Source organism: Gymnoscopelus braueri (genome assembly GCF_963280865.1).
Source record: "Gymnoscopelus braueri genome assembly, chromosome: 14".
Taxonomy (NCBI): Eukaryota; Metazoa; Chordata; class Actinopteri; order Myctophiformes; family Myctophidae; genus Gymnoscopelus; species Gymnoscopelus braueri.
The window spans coordinates 27661839-27688814 of NC_137619.1; the positions used below are offsets into that span (position 1 = coordinate 27661839).

General features: G+C 42.4%; 1 protein-coding gene across 1 annotated transcript; it reads left to right on the forward strand.

Moving 5' to 3' along the window:
• The first annotated feature begins 428 nt into the window (after positions 1-428).
• Positions 429-26645, forward strand: adss2 (adenylosuccinate synthase 2). Its single transcript, XM_080449837.1, has 13 exons — positions 429-769; positions 9740-9842; positions 12349-12417; positions 12544-12594; positions 12744-12810; positions 16444-16551; positions 16985-17066; positions 17162-17288; positions 19689-19843; positions 20761-20885; positions 21191-21288; positions 22052-22201; positions 22437-26645. The coding sequence occupies exons 1-13, from the start codon at positions 548-550 to the stop codon at positions 22487-22489; spliced, it is 1410 nt and encodes a 469-aa protein (XP_080305963.1). The 5' UTR covers positions 429-547; the 3' UTR covers positions 22490-26645.
• The last annotated feature ends 331 nt before the right edge of the window (positions 26646-26976 follow it).

Consider the following 26976-nt stretch of genomic DNA (forward strand, 5'->3'; position numbering starts at 1 on the left):
GGCTATGCCACACTGACACATGATGCATTCAAACACTTCACTTGTGGAGAATATGGTGAAAGATGACTCATCTTAACCAGGGGGTCCCCAGCTGCATTAAGGAAGCATTAGGGAAGCCTAATTTCTTACTACCAACTTTCCTTAGTGGGAACACGCTGAGCCCTCCACGGCCCCACCTCTCGTCTAAAATACACTTTTTGACCAAAATGTAAAATAATCCACCGGATGGGGGGGGAAGGTTGTTACTCCACTGCGCCCTCTACAGATCCAGTCAATATTGACAAGATATGGACCAGAGAGTACAGTGTGGCACGCTGAACGCATCCCGGTAGTGGGCGTGTCAGTCGTGTACAGTGAGCACTGGGCAGAGTAGACCCACAGCTCCAGTGGGGGAAACACAGAGAGAGAGACTGAGAGAGAGAGAGACAGAGAGAGGGGAGAGAGAACGAGAGAGAGAGAGGGGAGAGAGAACGAGAGAGAGAGAACGAGAGAGAAGCAGCAGCAGCAGTCAATCAGGCAGTCAGTCAGTCACGGACACCGTAAAGACATGTCGGACAGTGGGTGTGAGGGAACCGCGGGGCCGGGGGACAGGGGGGCCCAGAACGGCGACGGCAGCAGCACCACAACAACAGAGAAAGATGGACCCTTGTTGAGGCCGAGCGTCGGCAACAGAGTGACCGTGGTGCTGGGAGCTCAGTGGGGCGACGAGGGGAAAGGGAAGGTGGTGGACCTCCTTGCGCAGGACGCGGACATGGTGTGCAGATGTCAGGTAGGCTCACTAGGCTGCTGCTAGGACAGTACGGTACAGTACGGTACGGTACGCGCTGTCCCGCGTTTAGTGTGTTTTACATCCGGCAGGTATAGCTGCTGTTTACTGCAGTGGTTCTCAACCTGTGGGTCGGGACCCACAGGGGGGTCCCCAGATGACAGTGAAGTGACAATTTATTAAAATTGTAATAATACCTAAAAAAAAATATAATGAAAAAAGACCATTACTGCATCAAAAATAATCAACAAACTATACTGTAAAAACTGGTCAAAATTATCAAATAATATAAGAAAGAGGCAAAGAAATTGAACGTGAGGCGTTGTTGTGAGCTTGTAGATCGGTTATTTTCACAATATTTATCTGTGGAACCGAGTCAAACAAAATGTAATGCCTCTCAACTACTATATTCCAAGTGCGTATCAGGGTTGGGGGTCCCCAGTTCAAATATGATTACCCTTTGGAGGGTCACGGCCTGAAAAGGTTGAGAACCACTGGTTTACTGGACTGATCTGAGCTCAGCTCCCAGCCCAGGCTGGAGGTGGATCCTCTGCTATCCCGCATTCATGTTGCCTGCCATGTATCTTTTGCTAATGTCACCTTGAATCCTTTGCTAGCTTCACTTTACTCCACAGACTGCTATCATTAGATTATGATATATTGTGTTGTTGTGTCCAGATTTACACATAGTAAAATATCTACTGTGTGTGTGTGTGTGTGGTTCTCAAGGTAAAACGTCAGCCATGTAAATAAAGTTGCCCAGGAGGGTGAATCAGATAAGACATGTTTTGCTGATGTCTGGCAGTTGAGTTACACCGAAATCGGCGACACGTCTAAAACTGTGACAACTGTGAGAACTACAGAGCTGTGCTACAGATCTGCTCGCTGTCGTGACTCGTGAGCGAGGATGACCTTAACATGTACAGACTCTGTGTTTATCTTATTGTAATTCCTATGTCCTGACTCCTACCATTAGTAATGAATGAGGCAAATCCATGAATTCCACGTCAAATGGCAGCCTTGGATCATCATGGATGTATTCAGCGGTGGAAAAAAATACTCAAATGGTTTACTTGAGTAAAAGTATCAATACTGCAATGCAGAAATACTCTGTTACAAGTAAAAGTCCGGTATTCAAAATGTACTTGAGTAAAAGTACAAAAGTATTGGCATCAAAATGTGCTTAAAGTACCTAAAGTAAAAGTACTCATTATGTCTTCAAAACGTATAAATACATCTTTTGAAAAAGCCAATCTACAAGCTCACAATGAGGCGTTGTGAGCTTGTAAATCTGCTATTTTCTTTTTCAAGTTATTATAGTGGAGTAAAAGTACAATATTTGCCTCTGACATGTGGAGTAGAAGTAAAAGTATTGAAAATTGAAAATAATCCAGTAAAGTAAAAATCCCTCAAATTTGTACTTAAGTACAGTACTTGAGTACATGTACATAGTTAATTTCAACCACTGGATGTATTTTATCGAGTCTGACTTTTGAAAGCAAAAGTTGAACTCGATAAAAATACATCTATGACACACGCACGCACGCACGCACACACACACACACACACACACACACACACACACACACACACACACACACACACACACACACACACACACACACACACACACACACACACACACACACACACACACACACACACACACACACATACAGTAAAGCATGAATTTGGATACCCTCACAGAATTCTTTAGGTTACCAATTGTGGTGTAACATGATCAGGAAGCAATGAAGCTAAAAACTGGGGAATGTTGCAGAAGCCGGTTGTGTTTTCATTTTATTTGTGCAATGGTATGGATCATATTGAGCTAAACACATTAGGTTTAATGCAGTAATCTAGAATCCTATGCAGTCTTGAGTTTATCCTTGCGTGTTGGTGTTGCCAGACTATGCATCTCTTTTGCTGGTTTGCCCTCACTGGTTTGCCCCAGGCTTCCAGTGAACTTTAGGAGCCCTACTCACATGAGCTTGTAGATCTGCTATTTTTGGCAGTTGGCACACATCATCGTACGAAGCAGTATCAAATAATCATGTTTCATGCTTATCATATAATTGCAGACAGAGCCTGGTTGGGAGGGGCTGACATAAAACATGTGATAACATGTAGCTAAGTATGTCAAACTGGGAACAAATTAAAAAAGGAGAAACCTGACCCAGAAAAAGGCTATGGCTGAAACATAAAAATGTATATAATAACTGGCATCTATCTACACAGCAAAATCTGGTGTAAAAATTGCCCCATCGAACCAGAGTCAGTGTATGGGTTTTTATTCATACTGTGTAACTTTGTCAATTAAACACATCTAGAACTATATCACATATGACCATGAAATCTTATTTATTTATTTTTTATTAGGATCTATCAAATTTACATTATCGGCAGCACACTGTAACCCAAAAACGAATTCTGAATCCGATGTTTGCCTTGTCAACTGTCGTTACATAAGCCAATGTCTTTCAGCAGCACCTCAGAAGACAACCTATGTGTACGTTTCCTCCCACCAACAAACTGGAAACAAAAACAAAAAAACACTTACGGTTACCTGTGACCCAAATATTTTTTACGTTTGGGTTTGTTTAAGAGAGCAGTGAAAAGCAACACAAAAAGCAGTTTGTGGTCCAAATTTTTATAATGTGACACACATGAGTCACAAGTCATCAAGAAATTGGAATAGCTTTCAGAGTATTATTAAAATATTATTTGGTCAGTACTGCTGGTGTAACTCTGTTATACCGGTATAATCTCTCATTGGCAAGTTGTACATACACAGTGATTCATTTGTGATAGTTTTGAGAGTCATAAGGCCTGAAAATAACATGCGTTGTATGTTTGTGTATATATGTTTTACAGCCCAGCTTAAGCATCTAAGATTTAGGGCTCCCCTCTTTGAGCTCATGCCAGGGTTGATGAATAAATACCTTGGCACTTCCTTTTGCTCTTTGAAATCTGCTCAGCCCCATACCCATACTTCCCATTGCTGTGTCTTTACGGATTTTCCAGAGCAAGATCTCTTAATGGCCTGCCGTAAAAGAAATAGCCTATTTACTAGTTGATAGATACATTTTAAACTACGAACCTCTTCACTTGACATGATGATAAAACTGAACCAGAATGCCCTTATTTATTAAGACGTCTTGTTTTGCCTGCAGTAGTCTATTGGGTGAATGTGATTATTATTATTATTATGTATACATATTTTTTTTGATAGACAAGGAATTGGCCATATTCAAATGGCCACAATGTTGCTCTTACGTCATAGGGGGTGGGGTCAGGGGAGGGGAAGGAGGGAGCTTGTTTGTTTTGCAACACATAGTAATTCCCATTTATCCACACGTCAAGCAATTCTTTAGTGCTCTAGTCTTGGAAAATGATATACAGTACTGTAGGTGTTGGTGTGGAGGAGGCATTGCAGTCAGTCGATCCCCAATCTGGGAATCCATTCGGCATTGCAAATTGAAAATCTTGAGAGATTAGTCAAGCCCTGGCTAATAACGGCAAAGGCGATAAACACTTTATCAGTTTGCCTAATGAATGAATAAAACCTTATCTGGGAAATCAAGATACCTTTGAGATGCATCTTGAGGTTTGCTTGGGTTCAGCCCAGCAACGGGGAATGAAACCAAGTTGGTAGTTTACTGGTTCGATTTTAACCCCTTGCAGCTTAACAGGTCTCAGCAGTCTTCCCTCTTTGACACTATGCATGGCATTGATAACAGGTTGACATAGCAAAGATTCTCTACAGTCAAGGAGCTGTCACTGCTGCTGGGCTCGCCAAGGATGGTGGCATGTAAAAATAAACCACTTACTGGCAGCATTGCTGCACAGCTCACACACGCCCCTTCTTTCTCATGGTATGTGTGTGTGGGGCGGGGGGTGGGGGTCGGGGGGGGCGGGGTGGATGGGTATAATGTGTTGCAGCAAGTCGGTGGGCTTGGCGGGTGAGGGAGCAATAGCTTGCATGTTGGATGAGATTGTGTTCATCTTTTTATAAAACAAGCCTCGCCAGCATTTCCCACTGGGTGTTCCTTACAGTAAACAACTCCTCTAAGAACTCAGAGTGCACGTGGGGGTTTCAGGTTGAAGTGAGGGGGGCAGTCAAGGTCAGGGGGCAGTAGAATTATTGAGATAGAATTTATTTTCAGGTTTGGAGTTGGTCAGTCAGTGGGCATTGGCTATACACTGAATTTGTTTTCATGCTTCACTAATGAGGTAAACGGAGGGAATGAGTGCTGTACTGCACGCATGAATTCAACATGCATATCAAATTTACTATGTGCCCAATACATGTTTGGAAAGATATATATATATTTAGTGGTGTACCTGCTACACCACACACGTGTGTATGAGTGTAGGCAGAAAAGCCTAGCACGCATGATCGTAAAATTGGATTAAACTTTCCCTCCCACTTTAGTTGTTATGCCACCCCCCCCCCCCTCCCCAACACTACCACCCCACGTGTACAGTCCCTGTCTGTCACTTAAGTTCTAACCCCTACAGTTTGGTCTTTGGGAGAGTGTAGAGTAGACATTCAAGTCCCCTCCGATACACACAGAGTTACCAGCCAATTCACCTGACACTGAGGAGTTTCACCGGGAGGGTGTAGTGCATTTGGAGGAACACGCTACGTGACCTAGTTCTGCTCCCTGCTGAACAAGACCGCACAGACCAACCTGTAGGAGTTGCCAGACAGTGAGTGCAGCGACAGAGATCACCCTCCCCAACCGGCTTACCACTTTGTGTTAAAAACACAATTGTGTCCGTTGCTCCGTTCCAGCCCTCCATTGTATGCATACAGTCTCCCAAGTAGGGACATTGTTGTTTCAGTCTAACTTAGGTCATGCCCCGTAACCATACCCCTAGAGAGGGTCACAGCCCCATGGCTGTCCTCCTGCAAGTCACCTGTCAGCACCTTTGTGGCTAGAAAGGCTTTCTTCACCAGCTCAAACACTATCTCTGTTATCCCCCGCTTGGGCCATCCTTCTGCTATATGTCACCACTTCCTTCCCTGTATGATTTGTTGACAAATCAATATGGCTCTGTAATATTGTCCCAGACTTGACGTCTAGATTTAGAGCATACAGCGTGAAGTTGATGGTGTTGAGGTCTCAGAGAGTTTACTTTCTGGCCATGCTACTGATGCTACAGTAGTATGGTATTTTTTACTCACGACGATATTTCAGCTTTATGAAGGCATCTCTGAGATAAAGACATTCAGAGACACAGTGCACTGCACACACCCTCTTATACCTAGCCTTCTGTCTCTGTAACTCTGTTGTTCCATGTCATGCAAGCGTAACTGGTGGAGCTTTGCGTTGTTTTTCCTGAAGAATGGAATGACCAAGCATCTCTCTCTTTAGAGTAGTTGATCTGTGTTTATTTTCTCTCTCTCTCTCTCTCTCTCTCTCTCTCTCTCTCTCTCTGACATGGGAATTAGACAAAAGACATGAACCCTGGAGACCTAAACAGTCAGTTAAAAGCGACCACATTTTTAGATTCTGAATTCTTAACTCCCCTGAATCCCCATCTTTAAACCAATCCAGTGACTTTGGTGATTGGTGCAGGGCTGAGCATTGATCAGATTGTAAATACCATAATTTATCTATTTCACTGCAGGTATTCTACATATTACATTTACATTTAAAATCATCATTAACCCTTAAATTCAATTAATTTTTTCAATGGACTAAAATCTTGTTTTAATTGATGGCCTTCCTGCCCTGGCATTTGGCCTTTGTGCCCTAAACAATGGACAACACTAAAGGTCAAGTGGCCTTGCCCCTAAAATGACGAAATTCCAGGCCTGCTTTGCATACAAAGAGTAGTACAGCGAACAAGGGCTCTTGTTTTGTTTGGTTTAAATCGTTGCAAACCAGAGTCCCTACTACATGAGCTTACTGTGTGATATGGAAAGTTTTCAGATATTTTAGCCTAATCCCCAAACACAATGTACAGTGCATTTATGAAGCCACTGTAGCAGGTGATCCAGGACTCCACAAGTGTTGCTGTCCCACATTGGGGATAGAGTATGGTCAGGCATGGGTCCTCTGGGGGGATGGTGCCTTGATGGACACATAGTAAAAGTATCTAAAACGGAGAGGCATCTGCCCTCGCTCCTCCAACCTGTGTCGCCTCAGAGTACCGCCGTGGCCAGGAATAACCCCTCCAGGGCACACGGTGACATGGACACCCGTGGCTTGATTTATAGCCACAGGTTAACATGGGAAGAAGCACATGGCGGTCACAAGATGGGCCAGGCTCAGGCAGGCTGACCTCGGGGTGATCAGCAGGTGGGCAGCAAGTAAGCGAATGCATCCACTACAGCTTGTTGTTGTCAGAAGAGGGAAACATACATGCAACCACTGTGACCCTCCTGTAGGGACAAAAATGACTGTCTTGTGTGATTTAAAATTAAATGTGGTCATTCTGCGTTGTCAGCATAATGTAAATACAAAATTCTTCCAGTTAAAAACAGACTTTCAGAACAGAATGGAACCTCAAAATGATTGTGGTTGCATGACAAATTGACCGAGGCAATAGACACCACTGTAGTAGTAGTAGGGCTGCACAATACAGAGAAATGATAGCGTGTATTGACTATACCTTGGGGCAAGGTGGCAAAAACAAATGTTAAAAAGATTTGCATCTTGTGCATGTTTACATTGGTAATCTACAGTAAACATTTTTCACAGAGTACACAGAGTGCATGGTCCAAAGCAGAAGTATGTCTGTCATGTTTGGAAAAGGTCTACAACTCTTGCTGTCACTTTCCGGCTTCATGAATCTCAGAATTTCTGATATCAGTGTGTTTATGGTAGAAATTTGTATTGTAATGACGATTACAAAATAATATACATTGTGCACCACTCTCAGTAGTTGTTGTAGTACTAGCCATAGCCAAAAATGACTAGCCCTGGGAGATGTAAATTCCTTATTTTGCTTGTCATGACCTGTCAGCTGTCATGACTGCTCTCAGGTCATGAGATCTTGGGCGTTTTGATATCGTAATGATATGGTATAAGTGTTGTCATTTTCTGGTTTTAATCACTTAAGCCTTATTATGAAAAAACAGGAAAAATGACCGATCCACAAGCACACAATTCATTGTGATGCGACAAGCTCCAAAATCTGAATCCGCATTGGACTCAAAGATCTGGCATCGGTCGGGCTCTATTACTTGCCCTGGTAGAGGGGAGTGATAGAAGTACAGAGGGTGATATAACTAATATCAGCCCTGGGCCTGATAACACAACAGCTGACCAATCAGTGGAAGCTAAAATGCTGCCACACACTGTCACTGTAAGTGACTTCACTGCTCAAGGAATGGTATGTCAGACATGGATAGCTACCTCGGTGGCTACGTTGATCACCTGCTATTTTCTCCATGTGTCTGTGAGTAAATAAGGATATACGGTATGTTATAAACAAAGTATAATCCAGGCATTCATCGTAGCTGATACACTGGCCCTTGGTTGGATACGTTTAGGCAACGATGATAATGTCATGATGAGTTCTCACTGAGCGCTGCACGGTGGCTGCTCACTGCTACTTTCGATGGGTTAAATGCAGAGGACGAAATCACCCCGAGGGAACAATAAAGACTGTTTGTCATCCTTGACTTTTAGTTCAGATCAGGTTTGTTGCATTCCTGTCCTACAACTCAATGTTTCCGCTGATACACTATTATTTCACAACCGCCACTGTTGCTAGTCTTGTGTATATCTGAAGCCACTTGTGCAACGTGACCTGTCATGATGTTTTCAATCAGTGCTACACTTCCAGATTTTATGGGCCTATTAATTGTAGCACAGACAAGAGAGCCAGAAACTAATTGTTTGTGCATATTGGCCCAGATGTCTGACAGACTGCTAGGGATTAGCCTCTGGCGTTCTTTGTTGCTGCGCTAGCGACTCCTACAGGCTTGGGCGGCACCTGTCAGCGGGGGGTGTTGAACAGGAGACACTACATCCCCCCCAGTGAGGGCTCCTCACTGGCAGGTGAGTCAATAGGGTACAATAGCAGTTGCAACACAGAAATGTGTTCAAAGAAAACCAAAGTTCTGCTTGTGGTGAGGCAGACTATAGGGAACAAATACTGAGGCACTCCGTCTTCAGGTGAAAAAATGTATTTAGCAGATGAGCAAGGCAACAGCTGACCCAACAGAACTGTGTGTGTGTGGGGTGGGGGGGGGGGTTAATTTGTTCAACAAGTTAATGTGGTAGAAAAAAGGGGTAAAAATGATTGGCTACTCTAAATTTGTGGAGGGGGAAGGATAGCTCATCTCAGCAACATCAAACATACAGCAGTGGCGTTCCCAGGATTTACATTTAGGGCAGGCGAGATCTTTTGCCAGTTGGAAGAGGTGATGGGCAGGGTCTGAGACTGAGAGGTGACTTTACCTGCCCTAGTGATTATGTCTTTGTGATAATAGACTGATTTGCTGAATATTATGCAGTGCAGTTGTTTGCATGTGTGACCGACCATGCTACAGTCCGCACCAGACTGGTATGGATTAGGTGAGAATGGCCGGGTTAACCTGGACTAATGATAAGTAGTGACATACAAATTATTCACAGAGAATTTGAACTTTTCACCAAGGTATATATATATACTGTAGAACAAAAACTATAAAATAGGTTTCACAGCTTATAACCACGATACTGCGGTTGTCCTGTGCTGAGAAATGCTCAGTAACTTTAAATTCAAGTGAAACCTGACTGTGCCAGCAAGCACCCCTTTTAGATTTGACTGCATAAATCAGGACATTACAGGCCACAGTGCACTCCACTACAGTATATGTATGCTGCTTGCCTGTTTACCGCTTGTTGCTGCTGCTCAACTACTGGTATAAGCCTGCCTTTCAAGTTAATCTAAACAAACTGTCAGAAATTCCATTAACTTTGTTTCATTCCCTGTCCCTCTATTTGTCTCTCTCTCTCTCTCTCTGTGCAGGGAGGTAACAATGCAGGCCACACAGTGGTGGTTGACTCAGTGGAGTATGACTTCCACCTCCTACCCAGCGGAATCATCAACCCCAAGGTCACCGGATTCATTGGTGTGTAACACACCCACACAACTATTATATATGTGCATACATTGACTCTCAGGCATTCCCCACACACCCAGTTATGCATTCATACACGCCACATGCATGTGCAGGTCGTTCTTGTAGAGTTCAACCTGCCTTGCATTTTTCTCGCTGAATCGATTGGGACAAATGTTCCGCCATTTTAGGGCGTTACTACCATACAATAAGAGTGACTGAGCATCATTCTCGACTGAGTCAGCCTGCAGCGTAGAACAGGTCCACTCATCTGCAGTAACTTAATTAGCTAATGGTTTCTTTCTATCAAAGTTGTTTTCTTTCCCTGGCCCCGTGCCATCCTCGCATCTGCAGTTTACCGTGAACAGTATACTATAGACGCATAGCTTAGTTGCCAATACGTCAACATATATAGCTGAATAGTGAGTCAGCATTTTATCAGGTGGGTCTCCACATTGTCTTGGCACATACGGTTGATTGTAATTTGTAAACACGTGCCATTTAGAGAACACGCCTATATTACCATAAGAGCATAGGCTTCTCCTGCTGTTAGTGAAACCTTAAAGGCAAGGCAAGGCAAGGCAGGTTTAATTTGTATAGCACACTTCAACAACAAGGCAATTCAACGTGCTTTACACAAAACATCAAGCAAAGGAAACACAATTATAAAAATAACATCAGGATGCATAAAACAAAATAAGTAAAAAAATACTAACTAAACTAAAAGGTCTTCAGTCGTGTTTTAAAAGAAATAAGAGTGGCAGTAGACAAACTCCGAGTTTTCTGGGAGTTTGTTCCAGATATGTGGTGCATAAAAACTAAACCCTCCAGTGTGTTTGCTGTGCTATATTGATCATATATGATTTAGTAATTAAGTAATAATACATGAGAGGCCGTGGTATATCGTGATTATATTATGCTATGGGTGTTGTTGGCAAAATGCAAAGTGCCTTATATAGCTTTCATTATACAGCTGCCAGTGATTGCCAGCAATGTTCACCCACAATTGTCGCTAATCAAAGACCAGTGTAGCCTTGTGTTATGTCATTATACAATGGAGAGCTTCAATGGGTTCCAATGGGGAGTTCCTATTTGACAGGTTATGCAAATTATAGAATATTGCATAACCGGATTATACTGAGCTAGCTTAGATATATACTGAGGTAGGGGTGTCGGAAAAAATCGATTCGAGTACGATTCTCGATTTCGAGAATCGTTTATTTTGAAAAAATCAATAAAAATCGGAATCGTGACCCCAAGAATCGGAATCGAATCGATTCGTGAGATAGCAGACGATTCACAGCCCTAGTAGGGGTGTCGGAAAAAAATCGATTCGAGTACGAATCGCGATTCTACTGTTGGACGATTCAGAATCGATTCTCATTTTTAAAAAAATCGATTTTCAAAAAAAACCTTTACAATTACCTTACAATTATAAAAGCTACATAAATGTACTCTGTTCTCATGCCAGCAGATTGGAGTAGATCCTGAAATCCTATGTTTTGAATCGAAAATCGTTTATTTTGAAAAAATCGATAAAAATCGGAATCGTGACCCCAAGAATCGGAATCGAATCGATTCGTGAGATAGCAGACGATTCACAGCCCTATGAGGTTGTCCTCCCCAGCATTTGTAGTCATATTTTCTATGCATAGTGCCGAGGGATGGGGGTGCCTTACATGGGATCGAAGCTTGCGTATGTCTTTAGAATGCTTTATTCTCCATGTGAAATCCATTACAATAGTACCAAACCTCAAATAAAATATTTATGTGCCCAACATAAAAAGAAAGAAAAAATATGCATGTTATAGACATATTTTTATTTCTTTTCAGTTGACGCATTTAGAGCCGAGTTATCAGATCCCTTGGCGCCATGTAGCCACTGTTTCGCCTATTGGTCTTTTATCATGCCAACTCCAATGTCGCTCGATTCATTTATAATATTATTGACCACATCACATGAACGCATGTCTTACCATCTGACGAGGGAGGATACAGTATGGCTGAAATCTATCAATATGGCTGTTATACTAAAACCTGAGTTTGACTGACTAGCCATTCTAATGGCTACTCTAACACTTCAGTAATCTATCTGAATTGGCCGTATCAAATGTCTACTCTTTAAATTGTGCCATTTTGTACCATTTGCCTTGGAAGGAAAAGGACACAAAATTCCATTCATCAGATAATGACTCACTTACCCCACCAGAGATATGTTTTTTTTTAAATATTATATAGTGCTCTTTTAGCCTTGAGCATCTGTCTTTTAGTCTCTCCTGCTCTTCATTTGGTTGTTCTTGATTACTGCTCAGTGGAAAACCTAGTTTCCGTCCACATGAATTAAGTAAAGATGAAAAAAAGCACGTAGTCAAGCATCTTCTGGAGGACAAATTTGTCGGCAAAGAGACAGTACATACTGTACATATAAACAGACAAATGAACAGCGTCATTACAACAGTTCACACTAATTGATTCTATACTTCTGAGTAATCAGAGACTCAAAACTTTGTGATTTCAGGTAACGGGGTAGTGATCCATCTCCCAGGCCTGTTTGAAGAGGCAGCGAAGAATGAAAAAAAAGGGAAAGGTGGGTGACATACAGTACATGTTTTGCTACAAAACCAGATGGCAACAACAAAACACGTCAGTTTTCTGTCACAGAGTTTGACACGTGTGTGTGCGTGTGTGTGTGTGTGTGTGCGCTTGCTTGTAGGTCTTGAAGGCTGGGCGAAAAGGTTAATCATCTCTGATAGAGCCCATATCGGTAAGTTCCACAAGGTCTTGTTCAAGACTTTTTTTGTGTGTGTGGGTTTGTTGAGAGTGTAGGCACTTGTATGTATGTGTGTGTGAGTGAGTGTGCGCTGTCTTCTCTGCGGTGTGTGAGTGTGAGTGTCCTCTCTCTGCCTCCTCCAGTGTTTGACTTCCACCAAGCGGTTGATGGCGTTCAGGAGCAGCAGAGACAAGAGCAAGCAGGCAAGAAGTAAGAAACCTGCCATCGCTAACGATTGCCACATCTGACACAAGACATGGAATTTGGCCTCTAGAGGCTGTGCTGGGGGATGACAGGGGGATTCCCAAACCTTTCCATGACAAGGACCCCCAAATAGCCATAGCCTTTGGCTGCGGCCCCCCTAAAAATATTTTGACAATGTGACAAAAAAATAGGGACGACAGGTTTAAAGTGTTAGAATAATCTTATGAATTGAATTTGATTTGAAATTAAAAACGTAAGATTTTTTTCCACCTTTTAATTTTCCTCTCCTTTGCAATGATGCCCCCTGGTGGCCGGCCTGGGGGTCGCTGCCCCCACTCTGAAAGCCTGTGGGCTAAAACAGATTCTGGTCAATGAGCATCTCTGTCATAAGGTTTAGTCAGTGTTTTTTAGCCTTTGTCCTAGAAGCCAGCCTGTTTGCTATCTGTTTTTCTATCGGTGAGCTGCCGTCCTGTAAGAATGTCACTGGTTAACTCTACATCTTCACAGGGTTGGGTGTCAGGAGCTGCCCAGGCATGCATACCTGTACATAACCCACCCACAGCAGCAAATTGTGAAATATGTGTTGAGTTGCGTTCAACAAGCTATTGTGCAACATTTGCATACTGTATGGTTCGCGAGCGTTTTGGAAAAATACCTCTGTTTATGTTTGAGATTAAACATTTGCAAACGGTAGCAAGCGGTAAGGAGATGTGGTGGCAAATGCAAATCCCCACAGCCACTGCAGAGTCCAGAGTAGGATATGAATTTATCAACTGAACAAAATCTAACATTTGGTAAAAAGCTGTTCCAGAACTAATGTTGAAAGTAAATAGTGTTAATTGCAATCGCTTGCGGCAAACGGTGTTCTTGAATGCACTTCTGGTTTGGTCTATGGCAGCATAGACCAAACCAGTTTCTGGAAGTCCATTGCTCAAACTATTCTGACGTGGTCAGACCCACCGTCTCACGTCATCAAATCCAGCGACTGTGGGTCTTAATCACAAGTCAGCATGTCCCGGTTTTGCCCGAGAAAATTTCAGGTAAGCCTCTGTTTGGCTGGGCTGTGATAATGGAAGTCTGTGGTTAGTCCGTGGTTAGTCTAAGGAGGTCCGAATAAGGCTATAGTTTCGAACGCGACCCAAGGCACTTTATTCCCTATCACTCCCGCTTTTCCTGTCTCTGTTCAGTGTCCTATCAAAATAACAAAGAATAACAATAATAATGTGACACCACTGTGCTCAAGCTCCCAGTCCAGGGTCTGGCACCAACTGGCATTGCTTGTCAGTCATTTGTAGGACTAACAGGCCAAAAGAGAAAGGGTCAAATTAATCATGAGAGTTGTCACATCTTCCTGTTTGTCTCCAAAAAGGCCAGGAAGTGGTTGACTAATTTTCCCATGTATTCTCTCTGTGAGTGTGATGACTCATCCTGTACAGAGGAGGATTAGAGTGTGTCATTTACGGCCAGTTAATTCACCAATTCATTTTATATTGATGTCCTTCAATATGTACATACTGTATAATGCACAGAAATGTCTTTCTACTACATTTGGTGTACTAACATCTGCACCCTTAGGGACACTGACAGAGGGTAATGCAGACAGACAGACAGACAGACGTTGATGATGATGCTTAATCATTAAGCCCTGATTAGACTGAAAAGTGTCTGTATAGTAGGGTGACACTTCAATGTTTGCATTTCCTCAAGAAATGTTGAAAAGTTGGACTCATACAGTAGGCCTATATCTAATAGTGTGGCCATTAAACACTGGGTAGCTGTGACCACACCTTCCCAAGTTGCGTGGTATACAATACATTATACCGTATAGCCAACCTATATGTTTGTATTTAAGCCCTGATGAAGGCCCCAGTCGCCCAAAGCTTTTGAACTTTTTTGATATTTTTGCAACCCTGCACCTGTTTAAGATGTGCAGGGGGGGAGAGTAGGGGGGTGACATTCTGCAAATAGTCCGGCCGGCCGGGAACCGAACCGGGAACTCGCTGACTCCCTAACGGTTAAGGAGTCAGCGAGTGAAATTAGATGATATGAATGGACGCAATTTCTGTCTACGGCCATTATAACTTTATGGCAAAATATGCGACAATATCATCATGCTATTAAACTCATGGCAATATCTGCCGTATGTAATCACAATGTGTCAGTTTTCCACTATTTATTCTGTTGTAACACACTAAGCATGTATTAGACAGTGAACTGTAAGCACATATGTGGGGAATGTTAAGCCCCCTTGTATGGAGCAATAAGCCAAGAGGACCCAGAGCATTCCTGGCTTGAGCTGTGTGGTCTTTACTGGCTCAACAGCCAAAGCCCCACACATCCAGCCAGCTACTGTGTGTGTGTGTGTGTGTGTGTGTGTGTGTGTGTGTGTGTGTGTGTGTGTGTGTGTGTGTGTGTGTGTGTGTGTGTGTGTGTGTGTGTGTGTGTGTGTGTGTGTGTGTGTGTGTGTGTGTGTGTGTGTGTGTGTGTGTGTGTGTGTGTGTGTGTGTGTGTCTTACTAGTGTGTCTGAACGGACCAGTCGTTGTAAGCTTTCAGCAGATTGTAGTAATTGGCGGGCTGAGTACCAGGCATAGTGACTACTAGTATCCACCTAGAGGTGACACAGCAGAAAGCAGGATGAGATGGAGACAACAAAAAGGAGGATGAGGAGATACACTCCCCCACAGTACACATCATAAAAGGAAAAGAGTTCACTGTTGCAGCTTCACAGTTCTGCCCGGGGGGGGGTTGTGTGTACGGAGGGCCTTTGATTCATGGGACAAAACAATACTGAAATAGAGACATAGATGGAGAGCCACTATTAAACGAGGCAATTCACCTATCACCTTGCATTTCAATTCCAATGACTGTTTCATTCTGGAAATGGTTCTGAATTGTCCGAAACGTACGCATGGAACATAGTTCCAGTGGATTCAATCCAGGTATTATTTAGTCACAAGTTATTTTTATTAGTTGTAATTGGATCAATAGCCAGTGGCTCAGGGGTAGAGTGGCCGGTAGAGTGGCCGGATGGGAATCACGAGGTTCCCAGTTTGATCCCGGGCTCCCCCAGAGTTAGTGTCCTTGGGCAAGACACTGAACCCTACATTGCCTCCAATGAGTCGGTCGGCGCTAGCCTGCCACCATTGGTGTGTGAATGTGGGAAAAGTGAGGACGTTGGCATCGACGCAGGCACCTCCCAATGTCCCCCAACCCTGTATGAATGAATGAACCATTGTAAATCACTTTGAGAACTTGGAAAAGCGCTATAAAAATGCAATTCATTATAATATTTATAAAATCCTCAAACAGATTTATAAATTTTCACTTAAGTTATGATTAAATAATTATAGCAAAAATAGCAGATCTACAAGCGCACAACGCGTTTTTGCATCGTATTGCGTTTCTGTTACATTTGTGTGACACTGTTGTATGACGAAGTAGGGTATTCATTTACGATAAAACAACAAAAATAGTTGGAGATCGAAGATTTCTGCCTAACTCCAATGATATATTGGAAAGATATAGGTGGAAAAGGGGTGTGTGTCACAAGAGGAAAGTTGGAATGTTACATCACTTAATTTAATTGAAGGTCATATGGTTTAACTGGCCATTTATTTATTTATTACTCTCTCTTTCAGCCTGGGAACAACGAAGAAGGGGATTGGTCCAGTGTACTCTGCCAAGGCGGCGCGAAGTGGCCTCAGGATATGTGACCTGCTGGCTGACTTCGATCAGTTCTCGGAAAGGTCTGTCCCACAACACTAGAGCACAGTCACATCTCAGGTCCCAGAGCACTAGACTAGAGCATAGTCACATCTCTGGCTTTAAAGCACAAGAGCATTCACGTCTCTGCTGTCAGACCACAACAGCACAGTTACATCTCTGACTTTAAAGCTGTTCTGCTCCTTTTAAGCCACATCCACTCTAAGATGTTTTCACTTCACAACACATACATTTTGCTACATGTGCAGTGCACCTAGCATCCACTCTACTCTGGTGTTTTTGAACCTAAGTAAATTGCAGGTTGAAGTGGTACTTTATTATGGTTTAAAGTCCTTGAATTGTACTGGCAATCCCAAATTGTGTGTGTGCGTGTGTGTGCGTGCGTGCACACAGTGTGAAATGAGAGAGAAACAGACACAGAACATTAAGTATTGATGATCATGACTTGTGTTGCAGGTATAAGCTACTGGCCCAGCAGTACAAGGGCATGTACCCCACGTTGGAGATCGACATAGAGGGAGAGCTACTCACACTAAAGGTAATGGTGACCAAATCCAGAACAGCTTTGTTTGAATGAAACGAAACAAAACAACAACCTCTCCTTGGAATAACATTCTGTGTTTGTGTATGTAGGACTCTGTGGAGAGGATTAAGCCCATGGTGAGAGATGGCGTGTACTATATGTACGAGGCTCTTCACGGCCCCCCTAAGAAGATCCTGGTGGAAGGGGCCAATGCGGCGCTGCTAGACATCGACTTCGGTCAGTACTCCATGACTGTTTAACAGTGCGCGTACACTGTCAAATTCTCAGTGTTGATTTATCTCTAAGTAGTGTACAAATGGAACCAAATGACCCGAAGGGATCCACCTGATAAAATTCTACTTACAATAACACTTACGTTACATGATGCGCTTTGAAAAAGCCTGCTTGGAACTAATAGAGATGGTGAGTTGACTTAACAGCTACTACAGTGATATGGTGTCCACAGTTGACGTGCATGCTCCCTGTTAAAACCTTTTGGGACATCAACTTGTACTGTGCATGAATACAAATGCACCCTGCACCAATTTCAGTGTGTTGGTCCGTTAAACATTTTGTAAGTCAGCGGGAAACCCTCCGTATTGTACAGTAGTGTCACATACAGCGCACCCACATTTTCAAATCTTGAACTTGTTTTGTAAAAAACAAAACATAACTTCATATTTTCTTTCCTTTGAATGTCATTTTCTTCAGATAATGACTGTTATCAGCCTCCACATACAAGCCTCCCAGACATTACAGTATGTTTCAAAACAGAGATGTTTTTATCCAGAAGCCTGGCGGCAGTCAGCAGATTAAATTACAGTCAAGGTCTGACACAGTCGTTGTCATAACAGCACACATACAGTACAGTACGTTGCTCTTAGCATTCTGCCAGGGCATTATCCTGTGATTTAAGAATCACAGTATTATGCACAGTGCACACGGCCTTGTATCAGTCTGCCAAACACTAATATAGCTGCTTTACAAGAGTGTTACAGATAGTAATTCACCAAAGTGATCTCCACTCTATTCCTCTGTGGCTTCCTCTTGATCATGTGTTGTTCAGAAGTCTAACAAACAAGTAAATAAAGCACGCACATCCAAGGTTTAAAATACCAGGTGGTGGGCAGAAGCAAACATCAAAAAGGAATAGGAATAGAGTATGCATACTGGACCTAGCTCCATAGGGTTTTTTGTACATTTAATTTTCTTTTTTTACAATGTTTCAAGCCTGGTCTGAGAAAGAGCTACCAGGCTTGAAACGTCACTTGGATGGTAATCTCAATAAAGAAAATACCGTAGGAGCTTGATCAAGTGTGTGGACTCTATTCCTATTTGTATTCCAAAATCTGTGTTTAGTAAATAACAATATCATTAAAAAAGTACATTGTTAACAATATATTATATAATGACATCAGTCTCTGACATGGTTTACACCACACCTATGCAATACATTTTTGATACGCCCAAGACCAAGGTGGCTGTCACCTGAGGAACACTGTCCAATCCAGACAACAGACAACAAAACCAGACTCAAATTACATTCAACTCAACTGAGCATTTAGTGTGCTGGCAGTTGACAGGTGTATGTGGTTCATTCTTTTGAAACAGCTTAGTGATTAACTGGCCCATTAACCCAGGCAAGCTCCGCAAGTGTCTGCCAACACAAATTTTAGCTCATCAAGCTTGACTGGTTCTGCAAACTGGATATGATGGTGTAGTGTGTTAGATAACAATTTGCCGGCTGTTAAAGCAGTTCTGACTGGGATGTGTTGGCCAGAGGGACAGACCGGTCAGAGCTGTCCTTGACAGTGGCGGGAGATGGATGCGGATTAGGCCAGTCGGACGGACATGTCTGGACAGGCACACAATCGAATCACTCAGCACTGTCAACACGGGGCTTTGCATGGAAACGACCTCGAGTCCTCACCTCCCCCAAGTCCTATGCTCATGCCTTGCTTTTATGAAAATGACCAGTGAGAAATTAAATCCTCTCGGGTGGAACACAAGCACGCCTCACTCCACCAGTTCATGTCACGGGTGGATATGCTGCATATCTCAGTCTTGAAATTTGCTGCCTTTATGTATTGTGCAATGATGGAAAACCTGACACGGATAGAAAACCCCCCAAAATGACGTGTTTTCTTTAGCACTAAGCCCTCTTCAGTGTTCTATAATCTCATATTGTATAACAGGCTTTTGTGCTGAAATGTGTATATATTTTTGGTTTCTTACCGTGTCAATTTAAAAAAAAAAAGTATCTGAAGGACAATGTGTGTGCTGGTAATTGCTCTAACTTTAAAATAACTTTTCTAGACAATGCACTCTTAGTAAAAGAAGTTTGAGTTGTATTCACGTCCTCTTAAATACATTTTTATTTATCGTGTTCTTATTTTATATTTCATTTTATTTCATTTCTTCATCTCTCTCCCTAGCCCTTGTTATATTCGGGAAGAATATTTCTGCTTAATTTATATTCCATCGTATGTCGGTCCACAATAGCTTATCTACGAGCTCACAAAGCATTGCATCTGAGCATGTAGAATCAACTATTTTTGTCTCGCAAAACACTGTCGCATGACAACGTACAAATCAACAGTTTGTCCTGAGTTTGACCTCTCTGTTTTTCCTTTGCAGGTACATACCCGTTTGTGACGTCATCTAACTGCACGGTAGGCGGCGTGTGCACGGGCCTGGGCATGCCCCCTCAGAATGTGGGCGAGGTCTACGGGGTGGTCAAGGCCTACACCACCAGGGTGGGCATCGGAGCTTTTCCCTCAGAGCAGCTCAACGTAAGGGAACGCAGACACCTATTGTTGTTGTCAGGTAGAAACCTTGTATCTCCATATTTATGAATACCCTAATTTGTAAAAAATAAATAAAAAAAATCTAACACTCTGAAAAAACTAAGAATATTTTTCATCAGGTGCCTTTCTCTGGCACCTTCATATATTCCATGCTCAAAGGAAGACTTGAATTCACAATGTGAATCCAGGAGACCCCTGAAGTAGCCAAACATAAGTTTGTTTTAAAACAGCACCATCTACTGGACTGACTGCCACCAGTCAACAGATGTAGTAACTTTTACTAGTGAAATTTAACTTCAGTACATGCATGCAATGTCCTGGGTTCAAACCCCACTGCGGTCATCCTGTTTTCTCTCTGTATTCACAGGAGTTTTCCTTCTGGTGCTCTGGTTTTCCCCCACACCAAAAGATATACATTATGCATGTCAAGGAACTGTCCTTGACAAAGGCACTGGCCTTGAAGCTTGAGCTGGTCCCTGGGCCTCCCACTGCTCCTAATACTTAGGATGGGCTAAATGCAGAGGACACACTTTTTGTGCCCTAAATGCACAATTTATGTCCCCATTATTGCAGACTTTACTTGAGGGAATAACCCATAACCCACATCCGAAAGGGCATGGAAGAAGCTGGCAAGAAGTTTACATGTTCAAGCTCATGCTCTATCTCACTGGTGATTCATACTGTGTGCACTGTGTAGTTGTTTGTCCTATGATGGCATCGTGACAATTTCTAAATGTAAACTGGTTTGATCCAACGACATTACTGTTTCGCTTATAAACAGGGAATGAACAACAAACACTCCATTGTTTAAATCAGCTTAAACAGACTGGTCAGCGGGGTAAAGGTACGGTGCCACGAAGAATTCAGTCGTGCAAACCTTTTTGTCCTGTGGTTTTCCGTAGGAGATTGGAGAGCTACTTCAGACCAAGGGGAAGGAGGTGGGCGTGACCACAGGCAGGAAGAGGAGATGCGGTTGGCTTGATCTGGTGCTCATCAAATACGCCCACATGATCAACGGCTTCACAGCGTGAGTTCTAAGTGCCGTGTACATGTATGTCTGTCTGTAAACGTGTCTTTTTGTCCTATGTGTGTATTTGTGTTATTGTTCATACAGGATTCGTGTGTTATTCCATTGTACTTCTTTATATGAGGGGCTATTTTAGGTTTAGGGTTAGAATTAGGGTTAGTAACTGTGTATACAGTACTGTATCTATACTGTGTGTGTGTGTGTGTGTGTGTGTGTGTGTGTGTGTGTGTGTGTGTGTGTGTGTGTGTGTGTGTGTGTGTGTGTGTGTGCGTGTGTTTGACCTTCATGTCACTCTTGTCCTCCAGGCTTGCAGTCACTAAACTGGACATCCTTGACATGTTCCCTGAGATCAAAGTGGGCATTGCTTATAAAGTGGACGACGAAAATATACCTCACTTCCCAGGTGTGTATACTGTAGGTCTAGAGTTTTAAACCCTGTTGTTTACACAGCATTTACACCACAGCTGTGTAAATTAATTCCATAAGAAAGAATGAAGGAGTTCGGTAATCTACTGAGGCAACTCTCTTTAAACACCGAAAACAGACGATCTACAATTGAACGTGTTGTGAGCTAAATCGGCTAGCCTATTTTTGTTATTTGTTGTAAAATGAACTACATACATGAACAGGGCGTAGTGTCATCAGCGCGTCATAGCTGGGGGCGGAGTCAGCGATGGGGGAAAACATTGATTCACTCTCGTTAGTTACAATGGGAGTTGCAATTAATTGCAAACTCTTTGCAACATTGATTCCTTGTTGCCAATGGACAAAGAACGATACATTAGAAAATTAAACAGCATCGGAATGGATTGTTGTCCTTATCTACAGCTATCTGATTGAGTCGCCTGGTAAGAACTTAACACAGCAGCTCTTCGGCATTGTAGGTCGTTGGTTTCTATGAGCCAAACTCAATATTTTCCCCCACGCTAAAACCGGATGTGACGTTTGTGGGCGTTCCTGTCTATCTCCGTGTGTATGTATAGGGCTCCGCCTGAAATAGTTCTAGTAAACCTGCTTGACTCTCAACACAGAAAATTAGGTAAAGGGGGCGGGCCCGTACTTTAAAAGAAAAACTTTTCCTATAATGACATGCCCAAAATATGGAAGCCAGCTTGAAAGTGGGCCATTCCAAGCGGTGAGATGATATCTTGTTGTTCCCATTCTAGCCAACCAGGAGGTGTTGCATCGCGTGGATGTCCAGTATGAGACACTGCCCGGCTGGAATAGCGACACGTCGGCCATCAGGAAATTTGAGGAACTGCCTGAAAACGCCCAGAAATACATCAACTACATCGAGGAACATGTGGGAGTGCCAGGTACACAAATACACAAATACACACACACAAGCACAAATGTATGCAAAAACAACCATGTTCTTTTCATACTGTACAATGTTGTCAGAAGAATCATAATCCCCCATTAGAAATGTTTTCTGTGAAAAAACTGAATATTTGATCAAATAACCCCCCTACACAAGCCCTTTCTATGCAATGTTAAGGTACGGTCCAGCAATGAAGCATAACCTGTATGTACATGTTTGGTTTTCCTCAGTGAAATGGATTGGAGTGGGTAAGTCCAGGGAATCCATGATCCAGGTGTTTTAGGCGGGACAAAAACTAAAGGGGACATGCAGCGAAGAACAAACCACCCGCTACGTTAACACTCCCTATACGCGGCCGGCCTCGCCTTTCTCAGCTCTACACCACAGGGGCGTGGGATATGGCCTTCACATCCACAGTTACTGCTGCACCACTAAGTCGGACTGCTAGTCTGCTTGGACCCTACCAGATTAGAGTCAATCAGACTGACATCCCTGTACCAACAGCTCCTTGTGTCTCTCGAACGGATTCTGTCGAAGCCCTAAGAGGACGGCATCTTACACCTCCTACCGCGCACCCTCGGATCATTGCCTTTGTCTTTTATTCGCCCCTGTGCATGTCATATTCAGTGCCCTCGCGCACAGACGTACACATGCCACTAAACTATCATGGACTTCAAGCGAAGGACTCCACTAACCCGCACACTCACACACAGAGGATTGCTTCCTTAAAGAAACTGCCCACGGAACGTGGGTTGGTTATCGGCTGTTGCTCCAAGTGTATTTGTGTTAACCTTTGCTGTGTGTGTGTGTTGGAAACCACGCTGTGCCACTCCATTGTAAGCCATGTAAAATGATCCTTGCACTATAGGTGCTTATGAAAAACTAGGATTTGTCCTGTCCTGTCCTGTTCTGTTCTGTTCTGCTTGGCACAGATGGTCCCTTGATATTTTAAATAATTATGTATCAGTCACTTGTCACAATGTGGGGATAAAGTTAAGTTTTATACTTTATTTATCCTCATGGTTCATTTGTCCACTGCATTTAGCCTATCCCAACTGAATAGGTCAGGAGCAGAACGTCTCTGTATTGGCAATTAAGTTCATCTAAAAATTAGATAAATGTTTTGTACCTAGCAATACACATTGGTTCCAATGAAGAAAGCCACCAGTGCTGGCAAGCCATTTTCAGACATCTCCCCATAATGTGACAAGTGGCTGCTGAAGGAAAATCTGGACTAAACCTTTATGTCACAATATATGTTATGCCAACAACTGAGATTCTCATTTACCAATATACAGGGTCTGAGGTAGCTATCCCTTGTGCTGTTAACGGTGAACAAGACAAGTGGGGAGTATAGGTGAGCGTCAATATTGGGGCTTTTCCCATCATAGATGATTTACTGAATTATGCCCGCATAGCCACCATTGTAGAGTCCCAGGACCATCCCCCCTCTGAACAACCTTAGCCTGAAAGGGGGTGGCCTCTTTTTTTTCGTCTGTTAAATGTTTTCTGATGTCAACCTGTATACATTTTAAGCTCCTTGAAAAGGTAATTGGCTAAAAGTGACATAGGGTTATCCCCGGTGACATTCTCATTTTATATCGACCCTCTAGGCCACCATAGCCATCGCTAAAGCATGTCATACCATTTAAAACCTCAACCTGTATGCGGTTTTGTGGATAAATTGAGGGCTGAAAACAGGAAGATAAATTTGCTAGAAGGAGAATTTAACTTTAGCAGAGAAACACTAGGATCCATATATCCCATGAGAAAGATATTACAGTGATTTTTGTGCAGGTCCAAGCCCAAATGACCCCAGCCGTCCCTTTGGCCAGTTTGTTGTGACTTTTCTTACTAATACAGATGTACATTTTGACAGGGATGTGCTACATTTTTCATCCACAATCTCTATTCAAAAGGCTTCATGGTATGACTTGGTCCTTAAAGGAGAATTCCGGACAAATTAAGTGTTATCTTTCATGTCTCGTTACTCACCTAGCGACGTAAAAAGTGGCGTTCTTTTTTTCCATATATTCCCCTGTCGTCATTTTTTAAACACCCTCCGTTGTTATAATGGGAGCGAGTGGGTTAGTGAAGTTCGTCTATTATAACCGACGCAATGTTATTTTTTTCTCTACTACGATTCATTGTAGAGTCTCATGATAGTCAAACATGCGCTGAAAATTCCTGCGAGCCTGCCGTTAATGGCGAACGATTTAACACTGGTTGCTTGTTTCCAGAATCTGGCAACACGAGTTGCCAGGTTCTGGAAAGAAACAAGCATCCAGTGTTAAATCGTTCGCCATTAACGGCAGGCTCGCAGGAATTTTCAGCGCATGTTTGACTATCATGAGACTCTACAATGAATCGTAGTAGAGAAAAAAATAACATTGCGTCGGTTATAATAGACAAACTTCACTAACCCACTCGCTCCCATTATAACAACGGAGGGTGTTTAAAAAATGACGACAGGGGAATATATGGAAAAAAAGAACGCCACTTTTTACGTCGCTAGGTGAGTAACGAGACATGAAAGATAACACTTAATTTGTCCGGAATTCTCCTTTAACAGAGAAAACAGTGGAATGTATCTCAGTGCCATTTTACAAGTAGAAAGATTTCTATTCCGTAATATTTTAGGCAGACACTAATTCAAATTGTGAACATTTTGAAGTGCCATTCTCAGGGCCGAGTTCACAGAATCATTCGCCAAACATGTATTTTATGTTACATAATATTAAGCCTATTCATACTTTAGAGTTACTCCTTTGCTTTGATTAATATTGGGTGCGTGCAGTACCATTTTGTGTCTGTCTGTCTGTCTGTCTGTCTGTCAATGTTTTGGGGTAAGAAATGTACCCAAACTTAATACTTTATGGGGTGAAATAATGAAATGAATAATTGATTAAACAATGAACAGAAGATTAATAATCAAATGTTTGTAATCAACTAATCCGTTTAGTGAAAAGAAATTCCAATATGGGCTATTTCACATTACATGAATGCTTACACATTTTGAAAAGAAAAGCTATGTTGATTGCTGGGTAAACGCTAAGCAATTTCAAGATGTCTGTTTGGGTTTAGAACTTCATATAGAAATTGCACAAAGTAAGGGATATCAATGATATTTAATCCATGTCTTATGTTTGCCTTGCATATATAGTACCAAATGCTGTCTGGTAGAAAATGTTTGCACTGAATATGGAACGAAAGGGATTTTAAAACAATCTTCATAATTATGCTGCTCACTACCCAGTTACTGTTGCCTGTAAACCATGTACCTCCAAGCTATGTTACCCCCCCCCCCTCCATTGCACAGTTTTGAGAAACAAAGATGTCAGTCTTAAAATAAGATTGATTTTCTAGTACTAGATTCGTTTTCAGATTTGAGTTTTATCAAAAAAATAGCATGGTGTTGGCTTGTTTTTAGACTATATATTGTGGAAGATTGATTCCCTATACATGGTCTCATTTTTTGTTTTTGTTAAGCTGCCACATTTCAAAAAGTTGATGAGAAAAGTTTGAGTGGGTTTCTCCAATCTTCCCTGCTCTATCGTCATTTCTCTCTCTCATGCTACCCTGTCCTGAGTCTTCAGGGCAGACTTTGCCTTGGCACCCGGTTAAGACTAATGAATGTGTACATAGACCCACTACACACTCACCATACAAATACATAGCAGATTGGGCCAGATTGCAAGTGTTTAGTCTTCACTTCCACTGAAAACACACACACACACACACACAAACTAATTAAACTCTGGTGAGAGATGTGTGTAGGGTTGTTCTATGTTGCGTGGCTTCTGTGTAATCTCATTAATTAATGGCACCTTTTAAAACATTGCCAGTGTGCGATCCCTTTACAAGACTACACAAAGCCAAATTCAGGTGCATTTGCATGAAAGGAGGTTTTAGGCGTGTTAAAGAATTGCGTATGAAATGTGTTTGGGTGAAGTTGGAAGGAGAGACTCTACTTAGTTGAAATAGCTTATCTCGTATCTCGTCGACCATGTTGGCAGGACAATTCTTTGGGGCACGACAAAGGCTAACATTTAAGGATTTATTTATTTAAGAGCAATGATTGAGCTGTGGGCTTTCAACTGCATATTGTATGGCCTCTAACACAGACTGAGTTGCTTGACCAGACTGACCCATAGACCGTGTCTGAAAGGTCATGATACAACCTGTAACATCTGCATACAGTTTCATATGTCTCACTTCCTGATGATATAATATTAATATGTGTGGCCATGGTAAGTTTAGGAAATTGTTTCATTGTGTAATTTTTTCTGACATTGAACTCTGAAAAGGTTCTAGCTGAAAAGCTGTGCCCTGCCAGAGTTAGAAAAGCTCATTTCCAAATCCAAATGTGTGGTGTCAAGATGTTCTTGTGATTAACGTGTCCTGAATTACCACATTAAATCAGTACCTCGGGGATACCATATGGTCAGTAATACAAGAGTGTTTTGCATGAGGAAAAATGTAATTGTGCATTTAGGATTATTATTATTTTGTAAGGGCCAACATGAGACTTCATACATATTTGTATGCTAGGGCCATTAAAACAAACCAGAAGAGAAATGTTATGTCCACATCATTCAAGGAACCAGGGTGAAGTTCACACTGACACTGCAGATCCACTAAAGTCTCATTTATACTTGGTTGCATGCTGATTGATTGAATACTTTATTTAGAAGTTTGCAGAAAAAAAGCACATGAAAGTACAGTTTAATACAAGGTCAACTAAATAGGATTACAAAGCCCATGAAAGCC

Bases quoted from the DNA above. Each gene is read 5' to 3' on its own strand.
- adss2 (XM_080449837.1), top strand. From the start codon at position 548: ATGTCGGACAGTGGGTGTGAGGGAACCGCGGGGCCGGGGGACAGGGGG. The intron at 12,811-16,443 runs GTAAGAAACCTG...TCTCTCTTTCAG, and splicing joins CAAGAGCAAGCAGGCAAGAA to CCTGGGAACAACGAAGAAGG. The intron at 21,289-22,051 runs GTGTGTATACTG...TTCCCATTCTAG, and splicing joins AAATATACCTCACTTCCCAG to CCAACCAGGAGGTGTTGCAT.